This window comes from Trachypithecus francoisi, unplaced genomic scaffold (assembly GCF_009764315.1).
Source record: "Trachypithecus francoisi isolate TF-2019V2 unplaced genomic scaffold, Tfra_2.0 Lachesis_group12, whole genome shotgun sequence".
Lineage (NCBI taxonomy): Eukaryota > Metazoa > Chordata > Mammalia > Primates > Cercopithecidae > Trachypithecus > Trachypithecus francoisi.
In genome coordinates this window covers 105,542,808-105,557,694 of record NW_022681457.1, presented here as the reverse complement: position 1 = coordinate 105,557,694, position 14,887 = coordinate 105,542,808, and the positions used below count along the sequence as shown (strand labels likewise).

The 14,887-nt window shown below is 50.1% G+C and overlaps 1 protein-coding gene across 4 annotated transcripts in view; it reads right to left on the bottom strand.

Annotated features, from left to right (window-relative positions):
* CAPZB (capping actin protein of muscle Z-line subunit beta) overlaps nucleotides 1–14,887 on the bottom strand; it is a 151,597-nt gene that overhangs the window by 16,944 nt on the left and 119,766 nt on the right. For all 4 annotated transcript variants that reach the window (XM_033228069.1, XM_033228070.1, XM_033228067.1 and 1 more), the window contains exons 5-6: nucleotides 1,983–2,124; nucleotides 1,196–1,312 (exon numbers count right to left, since the gene is read on the bottom strand). In XM_033228069.1, the coding sequence (XP_033083960.1) occupies nucleotides 1,196–1,312; nucleotides 1,983–2,124 (259 nt within the window). The remainder of the gene's footprint in view (nucleotides 1–1,195; nucleotides 1,313–1,982; nucleotides 2,125–14,887) is intronic.

Sequence of the window (14,887 nt, the reverse complement as noted above, 5' to 3'; positions counted from 1 at the left end):
GTAGACCAGGATGGTCTCGATCTCCTGACCTCGTGATCCACCCGTCTCGGCCTCCCAAAGTGCTGGGATTACAGGCTTGAGCCACCGCGCCCGGCCAGTCGTATTTTTTCTATCCACAGCTATCAAGAGCATAATTATCTTACTGAAAGATATCTCTGATGTTAAAAGGAATTCTCATAGTGGAAAGTCAGGGACTACTGGAACCGAGAATGGAAGGGCATCCTTGCAGAAAGTGGCGCCCCTCTGAGGCTCTCAAAGCTGTGCTGTTTCTGCCAATACCGACTCCTCCGAAGGCAAAGCGGGGTCCTTGTGACACCCAGTTGTGCACCTCGTCTGTGCTTTCTCTTCCCCCTTTACGCCAAGCATCCTGTGGCCCTGCACCAGCACGAGATTAAGGCCTTCTCTTGGGATGGGAATGTAAAGGGTCCTGAACATGGACCCTTACACAAGGTTCTTAAACCCACCTAGATGCTTATGGGAGCATCTAAGGTAGAAGGGGAGGCAAGTGTGCTCAGGAAGGCAGTACCTTCCAGTCCAAGTCCAAGTTTGCCTTAGACAGAACCTGGGAACAACGTCGTGGAGAAGGGTTGCTAGAGATACCCAAATAAAAGATGGATGAGAGAGAGGTATCCAGTAGGGCACTTCTTAAATTTCAATGTGCGCACACATTACCTGGAGAATTTTGTGAAAATAGAGATCCTGATATACTAGGTCTGGGGGGGGTCTGACATTTCTGCCTTTCTGACAAGCTCTGTGGTGATGCTGATGCTGGTCCTTGGACTAGGCTGAGGGCAGCAAGGTGCAGACACTCTGAGCTCAGGTAAGCAGTTCCCAGAGAGCTGGCCTGACTGATGGGCTGGGCATGGCCACAGAGAAGGCAAACAGAGCCAAGCACCACTTCTCACAGCACAACATGAGCCGAAGCACGGGGATGTGCGGTGCCCTGAGGAGTAAGGAGGAGCCACGCCAGCACCTGACCTCCCTCAGCAGGAGGCCAGCAGCGTGCCAGCAGCTATGGGCAACCTTGCACAGCCCAGAGAGCTTTCATTTGAAAATGCGAAGCCCTACTTAGATGGTGGATTTATAGCTGGCTGAACATGCTTACCCTAGGGCACCTGCTCACTCATCTCTGCAGGTCAGCGCTGAGGCCAGCACCTGTGGGCACTGGCAACTGGCTATGAGCGGGTAACTCTACCTGTCTGGTAAGGCTGCCTCCAAGGTTCATGGTGCCAGAGCCGGATTTGTTGGTCTGCAGCCACAGCATCACCGTGGAGGTCAACTTGTAATGGGCGGTGCGGCCGCTGGATTTCTCCTGGAAGGACAAGACAGAGATCTGTTGAGCTGAGGGAGAGCCTGAAGTGGCCCCTTGAATTCAGGGTCATCCTAATATCTCCCTTCCTAGGTCATTATCACAATATTACCTTTTTTTAAATTGGAGCCAAAGTCTTGCTCTGTCACCCAGGCTGGAGTGCAGTGGTGTGATCTCAACTTACTGCAGCCTCCACCTCCCAGGTTCAAGTGATTCTCCTGCCTCAGCCTCCCAAGTAGCTGGGATTACAGGCACCTGCCACTAAGCCTGGCTAATTTTCTTTGTGTTTTTGGTAGAGGTGGGGTTTCCTCATGTTGGCCAGGCTGGTCTTGAACTCCTGACCTCCAGTGATCTGCCTGCCTCAGCCTCCCAAACTGCTGGGATTACAGGCGTGAGCCACTGCACCCGGCCTCACAATATTGTCTTTCTTATAAAATCCCAACTGGTTTTTAAAGGGACATTTGTAATTGTGTATTTCTTTTGGGAACTTAATCATCAATGACTACTGCAATCTTGACTTATCTTTATCCAAATGGCTTGGAGGCATTTCTCAGAATTAGGGGTTCAGAGATCACAGCATCCTCCTCACTGCATCTGCTAGAAAGCAGCGCGGCACTGTTTGGTGTGATTCTGTACTTAGTGGCCCCGGCCACCAGCTGCTGGGAAGCGGTACCTGCACTTCTACCACATGGATGGAATCCCAGCAGCCTTTGATCTTCTTTGATCCATCTCCAGCCTTCTTTATGAGGATCACTCCAGCAAAGCCATGATCCAGATCCCAGAGGTAGACAGATGAGACGCCGCCTTCAAAATACCTGCAGGAAATAGGCCAATGTGCCTGTTAGATGCTAAAGGACAGATCATCAGCCTGGGTCCCAGGCTGTTGCTCAGCAAAGATTCTGGGATTTGGGGTCCTCCCTGCAACAGTTATGGGAGCCGATCCTTGGGTGTGTTCTGATCGTTCTCTGGCTTGGGGAGGGGGTGCAGCATTCTTGGGGGCGTAGTAGGTTTAGGCATCATAAAGATGAACTTGAGTTTGGGCTCTGCCACCTCCTCTAGCTTTGTGGTCTTTGGCTTACTGGACCTCTCTAGGCGTCACACTCCTCCCAAATAAAGAACGCAGCACGAGTGACATCCAGTGACAATCCGTGCAGGCCATGACTACTGGAGTGACCACAGTTGTTCGATATTTCTGTCTTTTGGGTTACAGGGCAGATGAGAAAATACCGCAACAAACTCCCTACATGCTGATCCCTCCTGAGCCTGGCAGACCAGGGCTCCAGCTGGTCTTTCGGAGCAACTTCCTACAAAGCGCTAGACGGAAATGAAGGGCTCAGCTTGAGACAGTGCTTCCTCCTCAAATCCGAGTCAATACAAAAACATCTCTCTCTCTCTTTTTTTTTTTTTTGAGATGAAGTCTTACTGTCTCCCAGGCCAGAGTGCAGTGACACCATCTCGGCTCACTGCAACCTCCACCTCCCAGGTTCAAACGATTCTCCTGCCTCAGCCTCCTGAAGCTGGGAATACAGGTGTGCACCACTCCGCCCAGCTACTTTCTGTAATTTTAGTAGAGATGGGGTTTCGCCATGTTGGCCAGGCTGGTCTCGAACTCCTGACCTCAAGTGATCCACTGCATCTGGCCCAGAAACATTTCTAATTATGATCAAATGGAAGAGGGATTTCTAATTACAATCAAATAGAAGAGGGAACGAAAAGGTTAGATGAAAAATGGGAATCAGTCTGGGATCCCAAACCCAACAGACCCAGGTCAACTACTGTGGCTCGCTGGGGCTGCCGTGAGCAGAGGTGAGGGGTGGAGTCAGCTGATGGGAACTGCAAATGCTGGTGATAACCAGCGAAATCTCATTTCTTGTAGCGAAAGTCTGTAGCCTCTCCGACCCCAATTAAGCCCCAAAAAGAGAAATCTCATCTCTGCTGATAACCAATGAAACTGTGAGCAATCTCATCTCTCACGGTGAGCACATCTTTATCAGAAAGTTTGGGGCCTCTCTGACCCCTATTAAGCCCCAAAGCCCTGGTGCGGCAGGCGTATTCTGGGAGCACACCGCCCTCAGCCCCGGACAGCTGGGAAGGTGGGCCCAGGCTTGGGAGTCAGACAGACCCAACGACACCTCTAGCAGGCCCAGCCCCAGCTATGAGCTATGCTCACGCATGTATGCGTCCAACTGTTTACTAAGGGACCAGTGGCGTGAACATGGACTTTAGGGACTTAATCTACTTTCTATGGCTGTTGAGAGACAAACAATTAGGAAAAGTAGACACCTACCAAACAGTTAATGTAAAATTAAGTACTAGAAATTAACATGTATCTGTAGATTATGTCTCCCCAAAGCTATTATATAATAAAAAATACACATGGTAAATGTGAATATTTACAGAATGTGGGTGATGGGTACACAAGAATTCTCTGTACTTTTTTTTTTTTTTTTTTTGCAATTTGACAGCAGTAAGTCATACTGTTCCAAACTATAAAGCTTTTGTGAAAAATCAGTACGCGAAGACACCAGAGTGTAAGGTAACTAAGAGACCAACAGACCAAGGAGGCAAAGCATCCTCCCAGGAGAATGAGGGTGCCCTGGCTGGTCTGCCCTCACTCCAACCCTCAGACCTGTGCAGCATCCAGGGGGCTGATACTCAGGTGGGCTACCCTTGGCCCCACCCCGAGGGCTCCCTGCGGCAGGACCACATCCTGTCCCGTTCCCTCTATGGCACTACCCACTGTGATTAAGCTATCAAACTGAACACACCATGGTGCGTCCACAGGCGAGTCTGCAGGAGGGCAGATGAGGGCAGGACTGCCTGGCTAACACAAGTGCCACTCAGGGAACACCTGTGGGATGGATGTGTCAGGTGCCAGATGCTAAGCCCATCATTGGTCAAACTGCACAGGGTGGGGAAGGGTCTGGCTCTGGCAAGGTGTAGCACAGGCATCCTTTCCTTCGAGAGGAAAAGGACCACTGGATGAACAGACGCACCTGTGGGGCTCAGAGCTCACTGCTGGCAGAGGTGACGTCCAGGACACCGGCCAATACTGGCACTCAGAGACCCCACTCCAGAAGATCATCTCCTTTATTCCAGTCTGTCTCGAAACTCTCCCTTCTTGGGGCAAGGCGAGCTAAGCTGATGAGTGTTTTGGTCCAGGGCCCAAGGCTCCATCTGCCTCCACAGGGCCCTCCTGGTCTGGACCAGCCCCACACAGAGTTGGAGAGATCAGGCCATTCTGGAATGTTCCTGGAACACCTGGAGAGGGACTGACAGCCCCTGCTGGACCTGAGGTTTAGCAGGGCTCAGATGACTGGCAGCATGGGCTCCGTGAGCCTTTCTGGCTTCTTCTCCTGGATTCCTGCAGGTTAACTTACGAGGCGCATCAACACTACCGAGAGAAGAGCAATTCAGAACAGACCTGCTAATACCCTTCCTGTTGGCGACAGATGGCTTGGTTCTAGCACACGGTTTTCCCTTTCAGCCAGCTTACAGGGAGAGCAGCCCCACATCAAAAGAGGGGGAAGAAAAACAAACAAAAAAACCCCACTTTGCTGGCAAAAAGGATGGGCCAATAATTCCTTCTTTCCTTTGGCCATTCTGGAAAGAAGGCTTGCAGCCCAGGGGCATTTCACCCTTCCGCTCCTTCACAGATCCACACAGACCTGCGGTGCTGTGCCCGCCCAAGGCTTGCTCTCCTCTGTGTGCTGGGGCACTGGGGAGAGGCAGGTCAGGCTGCCCTGGAGGGGAACCAGGAGAAATCCCGACGGCCTGACACTGTCGACACCCTCCGGCAACCAGTTCAAAAGCACCAGGTGGCCCACGGCTGCTTCCCCTCAGTCCCATCCCTGAGTGTTCCATTTCTTCCAGAAAAATAAAACAACTGCATTAAAGTTTTATAGGGTGGAACTGGCCGTTTCCACTCCAACGTCCCACCCCGTGGCCTGGCTCCCACTACAGGCAGCTTCTCCTTGGCGGGCCACAGTGACCAGGTCTAAAGTTTCAAATGCTGGAGCCAGGGGAGGTAAAAATGCAAACTCAATTGTGACCTCCTTGTGGGGTTACTATTCTTTTACCCACAATTTTAAAACTTACTGCAGGAACATTATTGTTTTTTAAAAAAGGAAATCTGAAAATTAGCCCACAATACCATAAATCAACTTATCCCATAAATCTGATTTTTCCAAATTCCCTTCCAGTCCAGATGCATTTTTATATAACCGTAAGCACAGCAAGAGTACCACGCTGAATTCAGCTTTTTACACTTGGCACAGAATCATTAGCATTTTTCCATGGAGCCGCATGATCTCCATAATCATTTTTAACAGCAAGGATAGTATTCAGTCGGATAGTATCCTAATTTACCGTTGATCTGACTTTTAATAAAGAAACAACGGCGACAGAGTTAGAGGTGGCGTGGCTGGTCTCTCGCTTTGAATCTGTTCCCTCTCTGAATCGGGGTGCTCCAACTGAGGTAAGTCAGACGTGCTGAGACCTGGCCTCTGCAGGTACAGCTCAGACACTACAATAATTCAAGAATGGGCTTGCATTCCATTCACCAAAAGGGATCTCCAGGGACTGGAGCAGCCACAAGTCTCAACCTGACATTCCGAGACAAAGGGAGCAGAGGATTGCATGGTTAGAAAGGCTTGTTTCAGAATCGCCCAGAAGCACCAGCCTCTCCTGCGAGTGCTGTCAGGACAGCTCCGGGACCTTCAGGTGGGAGGTGACTGCAGGGCGCTCGGGCAGCGCCCCCACTACTTGGTTTATGGCTCTGCTCTGCGCGTGAAGCATTAATTAAAGAGGGACCACAACACGTTTTTGAAAATTTATTTCTTACCTACTGTACTTTGATCATAATGACATGAAACAAGGAAAAAAATAATTTTTATGTGGTTTGCATTTATGAGTTTTTACATAAAGGCTTTTGTGGGTATTTTAAGAATGTGCTAAAACGTTGTCTGAAACCACATAAAGCCATCTGAGGAGTCGCCCGCCAGAACTAACAGCACACACATGGAAGCACTTTAACTGGCCTTTGTATAGTTAATGAGTCAAATAGTATTAATATTGTTTAAATGCTAACATGCTATTTCAATAAGGTGGCTCTACCATCGCCGGAGACTCACTCTCAGGCCTCGCACATCCATGTGAGTGAATGATCAAATGTGGCCAAGCGCTGAGAGCAGGCTGCAGAGGAATTCACCCGCCCTGCCTTGGCCCCTGCCCATGCCTGATAATTTCAAAATCCCCCAACTCTGCAGGGAGGGAGGAATGGGCCCAGGACTCACTACCACAGCTCAGCTGATTTGGGCTCAAGAGGAAACGCCCAGAGAGTCCCTGCAGTGAGGTCTCTGGTCAAGGAGGCAGAAGGGAGAGCTTTTTATTTTATTTTTTTGAGACTGAGTCTCGCTCTGTCGCCTAGGCTGGAGTGCAGTGGTATGACCTCAGCTCACTGTGACTTCCACCTCCCAGGTTCAATTGATTCTCCTGCTTCAGCCTCCCAAGTAGCAGGGATTCCAGGGGTCTGCCACCACGCCTGGATAATTATTGTTTTTTTTTTTTTGAGACAGAGTTTTGCTCTTGTTGCCTAGGCTGGAGTGCAATGGCACGATCTTGGCTCACTACAACCTCTGACTCCCAGGTTCAAGCAATTCTCCTGCCTCGGCCTCCCAAGTAGCTGGGATTACAGGCATGCACCACCACGCCTGCCTAATTTTGTATTTTTAGTAGAGACGGGGTTTCTCCATGTTGAGGCTGGTCTCGAACTCCTGACCTCAGGTGATCTGCCCACCTCGGCCTCCCAAAGTGCTGGAATTACAAGCATGAGCCACTGCGCCCGGTCTAATTATTGTATTTTTAGTAGAGACGGGGTCTCACCATGTTGCCCAGGCTGGTCTCTGACTCCTGGCCTCAAGTGATCCACCAGCCTCGGTCTCCACTTAGTGTTGGGATTATATAGGCGTAAGCCACCGTGCCTGATCAAGAACCTCTTTTAAACATGCAGGCCTAGGACCAGGCACAGTGGCTCACATCTGTAATCCTAGCACTTTGGGAGGCCATGGTGGGAGGACTGCTTGAGCCCAGGAGTTCGAGGTCAGCCTCTATAAAAAAAGAAAAAAGAAAGAAAAAAACAAACCGTGAAGGCCCAAAGAGAAAAGCATGGGCTTTTCCTAGGCTTCTTTCCTAAATGGAAAGCCAGGCAGCACGGGGAGCACAGGGCTGAAATCAATACCCACAGTCAAGAGGCTGAACGACACGCTCAAATCAGGGCTCCCCAGTGGCCAGGACAACACAGGGACTAGCTTGCAAAACTGTGGAGAAGTCTGCTTAGACAACTGTTGAACCATGAAGTGGGGGGGCCTCAGAAGCTCCAGGAAGATGAGGAGGGGGTGAAATGACAGACCAACTTAAGAATGACTGGGAGCAAACTGCTGGAGTCACCTGTTTGCTTGTCTCCACAGAAGAGCTAACTCCTTCAACGGAGAGCCATCAGTTTTACCAATGGTCCTGGCGCCTTTTAAAACTTTCCTAACATAGATTAACATTATGTTTTGTTTCGTTTTTTTGAGACAGGGTCTTGCTTTGATGCCCAGGCTGGAGTGTGGTGGTGCGATCATGGCTCACTGCAGCCTCAACTTCCCGGGTTCAAGTGATCCTCCTCCCCCAGCCTCCCAAGTAGCTGGGACCACAGGTGTGCACCACCATGCATGGCTAATTTTAAAAAAATTTTTTTTTTGCAGAGACAGGGTCTTGCTATGTCGCCCAGGCCGGTCTCAAACTCCTGGGGTCAAGCAATACACCTGCCTGGGCCTCCCAAAGTGCTGGGATTACAGGTATGAGCCAGCTCACCCAGCAAAGATGAACATTTTTAAGGCAAACAGAATGGCAGAGTACTCAGTCAGCTGGGACTACTGAGTGGGGTGGTGAGGCCACTCTGAGTTGGATCTGTAAGTCCTGCCATTTGAAAATTATGCTCATCACAACAGGCAGATGCAGGTTTCAAAACGTCAGGAGACTGGCAACACAGGGGGCACCTCTCTGGAGGAGCCAGGAGGCAAGGGCAAGGCCCTCCCATGGGACCAGCTGTTTATCAGCACAGCCGATCACAATTAAACATCTGGTTGGGTTTGTCTCTATCGTCACCTTGGTCCCTAAACGTGGATCAGCTAAAAGCCTAATGTGTCAGTAATTCTCTTCTTCTCAGAGTTTTCGGTCGTTTCTCCCCGAAAATCACTCTTCTAGTTGAATAATGTCATAGTCACGGATATAGATTCTATGTCCGTAACTTTTCAACCACAGGACTTCTGGGGGAAAGGAGAAAAAAGGGAAAACACAATACTTCACACTCAAAATGACCTACTTCACCAAAGTAAAAAGAAAAGAAAATATTTCAGCTCCAAAAGCTTTATGGAGTGTCTGAAGCTGAGGTGTGCGTGGAGGCCTGGGGTGGAAACTTGCTCCGGGAATCTGAGCTGTAGCTATGAATTACCCAATTCCCAGGCCTGGCCAACACTGGGCTACAAATCTAACAGGGAAAATGGGAGGGGAAGGGGCTTTGAAGTTGGTCTTTACTCCTTCCTTTCAAATCACCTCCTGGGAGAAGAGCTGGATTCGTGGCTCGAATACAAAGTCTCCCAACAGGTAATGAGTACATGCTACAAGAACCAAGGCCAGGACAGACCTGCTGGGAGCAGGGCTTTCCAGCACGAGCCAAGAAACAGACTCTGTGGTTTTTGGGTTCACTGAGACGTGGCCTTCTGGCTATTGGCGGGCTGGGCCACGCTCACAGGACTTGGACCTCTGGCCTGAGTCATCTGTGACGCTGAGGCACAGGCAGCACCCACAGACGCGGCCAAGTTAGGGGCATCATAAGGCAAGCTCCATAGGTACTAGAACAGGGCTTTCTCCTGCAGTCAACTGCACTGAATAAAGCCAAAGGAAAGGCAGTACTTGGCACCAACACAGTGTAAAAGACTTTTTTCTTATTTGTAAAATCAAAGAGCTGGATCAGAGGCCAGTATAGAGGGGTCCCTCCCAGCTCTGACATTCCAGGATTTGGTGGTTGCATCAAGGCCTGTACGAGGTAGACTGAGCACCACAGGGCAGGTTCCTAACATCTTAAGTCTCTGTCAAACCTTTGCTTACACACCTCCAGTGACAGTGAACTCATTACATTTCTGAGGCAAACATTTCTGTTCTGAACAACTCAGACAGTTCTCTCTGGACGTGAGTGAAAGCTTCTCACTACTGCCTTCCGGAATCACAGAAAACAAGAACTTAATGCCCTTTCCTTGTATAGTCCTTTCAAACATTTAAAACTGGCGCACATAAACTCCAAGATTTCTCGTTTCTGACCTTCTCCTCCATGTATTATTCCTCATACGACTCAATACCTTGTTTATCCTTCTGAACATACTCCAGGTTGTCAATGTCTTAAAAGAACAGAAAACAATGCCCCAACTAAGTGTTAACCAATGCATAGCATAGCACAGACCAGCACATCTCTTGGCAAAAAGGCTACTCCTCCTTCCAGCGCTCAGGACCAAATTAGCTTTCACAGTAATCACACCTAATTCATGCTACACATACTGAACTTGCAAAGTCATCTCAAATGGAATAGTTTTTCTTTTTTTTTCTCTCTTTTTTTGAGACAGGGTCTCGTTCTCTTGCCCCGGCTGGAGTGCAATGGCATGACCATGGCTCGTTGCAGCCTCAATCTTCTGGGCTCAAGTGATCCTCCCACCTCAGCCTCCTGAGTAGCTGGGACTACAGGTGCATGCTACCACACCTGGGTAATTTTACTTTTTTTTTGTAGAGATGGGGTCTCGCTATGCTCAGGCGGGCCCTGAACTCCTAGGCTCAAGTAATCTTCCCACCTCGGCCTCCCAAAGTGCTGGGATTATAGGCATGAGCCAGGGTGCAGAGCTGAATATTTTTTCTTATGTGTTGCCATGAAATTGCCTCTCACATCCTGGACTTGAGAACTTGGTAGACTGGACCCAAGAATGTCACTTTCCACTCAAATCTGTTACAGATCACTCTCGTAGACATGACTTCAACATTTCAGCGTCTCTTCTGGGATCCCAAGTCTGTTGTGATCTGTATTCTATCCAAGCCACTCTTCCCCCGAAGTCTTTATGCACGGGAATACATGTGAAAGCAGGGGACCGTGCAAATGAAGATGTCACTGAGTTACAGATCACGTGAATTTCCAGAAAGAGCACTGGCAGCTCTACTGAAGGCTTCTGTGGAGAAATTGATGGTCCACTAGGAAGGAGGGCTCTGGTCTGGGCACTTTTTTCACGTTGGAGTCAGTGTAAAGATGGAAACCAGGCCGGGCGCAGTGGCTCACACCTGTAATCCCAGCAATTAGGGAGGCTGAGGTGGGCAGATCGCCTGAGGTCAGGAGTTCGAGACCAGCCTGACCAACATGGAGAAACCCTGTCTCTACTAAAAAAAAAAAAAAAAAACAAAAAAAAAAACAAAATTAGCCGGTCATGGTGGCACATGCCTGTAATCCCATTTACTTGAGAGGCTGAGGCAGGAGAATCACTTGAATCCGGGAGGCGGTGGTTGCGGTGAGCTGAGATTGCACCACTGCACTCCAGCCTGGGTAACAAGAGCGAAACTCCACCTCAAAAAAAAAAAAGATGGAAACGCCCATAGCCTTGACTGAGTCGAGGGGACCTGCTATGGTTGATGAGGGAGAGGTAGAAGGGAACCCAGGAGGTGGGGCTGGCTGGAATGCTGGCTGAAGAGTTCAGACTAAAAAGTTTGAAATGTTGATGTAACTGAAAAAAGCAGAATTCCTCTATGATCTGGTGCTAAGCTAGGGAACCCGGGCCCTCAAACAGCTCCAACATGTAAGATTCCACGAGAGTCTTCCTTTCCCTACCCTATGTTCTCCCATCACATGTACGGTGTGTTCTGCTTCTGGGATCTCACTAAGGAATAGCAGCAAGACCTGGGACAAGTAAGTGGTCGTAGGCCAGGCACGGTGGCTCATGTCTATAATCTCAGCACTTTGGGAGGCCGAGGTGTGGGGGATCACTTGAGCCCAGGAGTTCAAGACCAGCCTGGGCAACACAGTGAGACCCTGTCTCAAAAAAAAAATATATATATATATACATAAAATAAATGGTCATGAGGGACACTTTTTGCTGTAACTGGTGCTTGGTCATGACAAAGACAAGGTCATACAGGCATTAGTTCAAACAAACTCGCGGCTGGGTGCGGTGGCTCATGCCTATAATCCTGGCACCTTGGGAGGCCGAGGCTGGCAGATCACCTGAGGTCAGAAGTTCGAGACCAGCCTGGTCAACATGGTGAATCCTGTTTCTACTAAAAATACAAAAATTAGCAAGGTGTGGTGGCAGGTGCTTGTAATCCCAGCTACTCAGGAGGCTGAGACAGGAGAATTGCCTGAACCCGGGAGGCAGAGGTTACGATGCGCTGAGATGGCTCCCGAGCGACAAGAGTGAGATTCCGTCTCAAAAGAAACAACAACAAAAAAGAAACAGAGACTCTCAAGCTCCATGACTGATTTTATGGCAAAGAGGAAGAGAATAAAACCCAGAGGCAGAACCATTCCCCGGCAGCTGAGGTTCTGGCCCCAAAACAATGCCTTTTTGTTCCCTCCTAGGAACAAACTGCTATCAGCAGTAGTTTGTTTTTCTGATCATCCTTAACATCCTTACAACAAAACAGGCACCTGGTATTCACAGGTGGGAACAATTTGACTCCACCCCAGGAAAAAGAGAAAACTGTCCATTCTGCTCAGAGAGGCATCTAAAACCTGGCCCCCTTCCTCATGGTGTAGACCAACATTCCTTTTTGCTCTGCTGGCTGCCCTCTAGCCAACTTCGAAAAGAAGCCGAGTACATCCTCTGTCCAATGGATAGCCGTGGGTGCTGCCCAGTGGGCACAATGTTGCAAAGTCCAGAGAGCTGCAGACGGCACACGAGGGGCTGCAGAATGTGGCTTCTCTTTCTTATGCTGTTGTACCAGCCTGCACTCAAGATGCATCTGGCAAACAAGCATGAGGAGATACAAGGAAGATCACAAGAAAAAAACCAAACGGGCAAGCACTTGCCATGGCACCTGGCAGAGCAAGCACTCAACAACTGGTGGCTGTTGGTTTTCATCAGGCTCTTACTTTCTGAGCAGAGGGGAGAAGGCAACCTCGACGTGTTCTGAGCTGCCCTGGAAACGTCCCTTGGAAACACAAAGTGCCTTACTAAGAGCGGTCTAGTAAACTAAAGTGGCCTTACAGAACCGCTTACTAGGAGCGGTTCCATACCCACAGGCCCAGGCCCCACACAAAATGGAGAAAGATCCACACTTGGCTTTGAGCGGGCCGTGTCCAGAGCTGATGCTGAAACTCGACCACCCTTGTTTGTGTGTTGAGACCAGCTGTTTTCACCACGGTTTAAGGAACACGGCCCAGAGGCTGCCCGTCGACACGAGACAGGTATTCAGCGGAAATGTCTTCCAGTACACACAGGTGCAACAATCCCCCGAGTCAACATACCAATCAGCTTAGGCATGTGCGACTTTAATGCCAGTTGCACTCAGAAGGCACATCTGGACTGCGGCTGCCGGGCTTCAGAGCCTCTCTTTTACGAGACTTTTATTTTTTTACTTAAAGAGAAATAATGAAGGCCTTTCTGGAAACAGTGGTGCCACCGCTGGGGCCGGCTATCTGGCTCTGGGATCTGGTTTTGGGATCTGACCAAACTGTCCACACTCTGCACCACTGCGACCGTCTTCTGCTCTCTGGACTACTTGTAAAAACACCGCTGGCCCCATGGAGCTACCTCATGAGCCATCAACAGTCAGGGCTTTCTGGGCTTCCAAGTCATCACTCTCATCCAAAGTTGCCATTGTTGAGAAATTCTGTGTCGGGGGCTTTGCATATCTTTTTTTTACAGTTAAGAAAACTGTAACCCAGAGAGATAAGGAATGTGCCCAAGTCACAGGCTGAGAAGCAGGGATCTGGGAGGAGATGTCACGCTTGGCTGGCCCCAGTGCCTGTATTCTGCCCCATGCCAGTCTGCTTGGCCATCCTGAGACATGCCAGCTGTGGTGGGATGGAGTGCAGACCGACAGAACAGGGTCGGCCTGTAGGTTAGATGCACGTATGAAGCCACATCACTGAACACAAAGCTGCCCAAAGTGGAGAAAGACCAAATGCGGTGGCTCACGCCTGTAACTCCAGCACTTTGGGAGGCCAAGATGGGAGGATCACTTGAGGCTAAGAGTTTGAGACCAGCCTGGGCAACACAGTGAGACCCCCCATCTCCATTTTTTGTTTTTCTTACAAAAAAAAAAAAGTGGAGACAGTCAGGGTTAAAAAGGGAGCCCACTGGGTGACCAGGAATCTGGGACACACCCTAAGCACCCCGTACTGGGGATTTTGGAGGGCTCTCTACCTCAGTGAGGCAGCTGGGGCTGCTGGCTCGGTCACTGCAAGAATGCCTTTTTTTTTTTTTTAAATTAGATGTGGGGTCTCACTCTGTCACCCAGGCAGGAGTATGGTGGTGGGATCATAGTTCACTGCAGCCTCCACCTTCTGGGCTCAAGTGATCCTCCCACCTCAGCCCCCAGACACTGAGATTACAGGTGTGAGCCACTGCGCCCCACCCCACCTATTCTTGATACTAGCACAAAGCAGCTTTCCATCACAGAAGCCTAGGAAACATCTTAGCAAGGGGAGTGCAGGGTCTCTGGCAGGACGGCAAGGCTTGACCAAGGGAGGGAACTGGTCCCTGCTTTCAGCCGCGGGGTTTCACTCCAGCATGTGCAACGGCCCAAACCAAAGCTTGACTGTGTGCTATCTGGTCACAGGAACCCAAGAATTCCGGAGGCATCAGAGTCCCTGATGCTGACGTGGGGATCATGTTTATAAGCAAACTTGTTTTCTGCACACTCCTGTTTTCCATTTAACTTTCTTTCAGCAGATGAAAATCAGACCGCGCATGCCAAGCAACCAGACACTGGCCTGCAGCCTTAGGATGCCAGATGAAAGGGACCCCCAGGACAGGGGGCAACATGCAAGCCTGTCTAGACCCACTCTTTAGGGGCTTGCTAACCGTAGCAGACCGCCCCCCGGCCAGGAGCAGTGGTCACGAAAGAGCTGAAACGCACTGTGAGAGCAGGAAGCAGGCTCAGCTCTACTCCCCCAGAGCTGTGAGGTTTCTCCAGACCTTTCTCCCTGCTCTGCGAAAACAACCGAGGTGGGCTTGGGTTTCCCCATTAAGTGCTTCTGGCACTTTCTCACAAGCCCCAGGCAGTGGCAAGCCAGTGTCCCACAGCAGGCAGGGCGGGTTCTCAGAGGCCTGTGCGCACATGGCTGAAGACACAAACATGTTCAAACCCAAATGCTAATCACACTGTGGACATGCCAGAAGCCAGCGACGGCCTGGCTCCACCCTGCTGTCCCGAGTGCAAGAGGAGTGGCAAGCGGTGCCCATCACAGGATCCCTCCGGAGGGCTTTACATGTGGGGAAAGGTCCTACCTCTGGACAAGGAAATGAGAACACAGACCTCACTGAAGGGGCAGGGAGTGAAGGG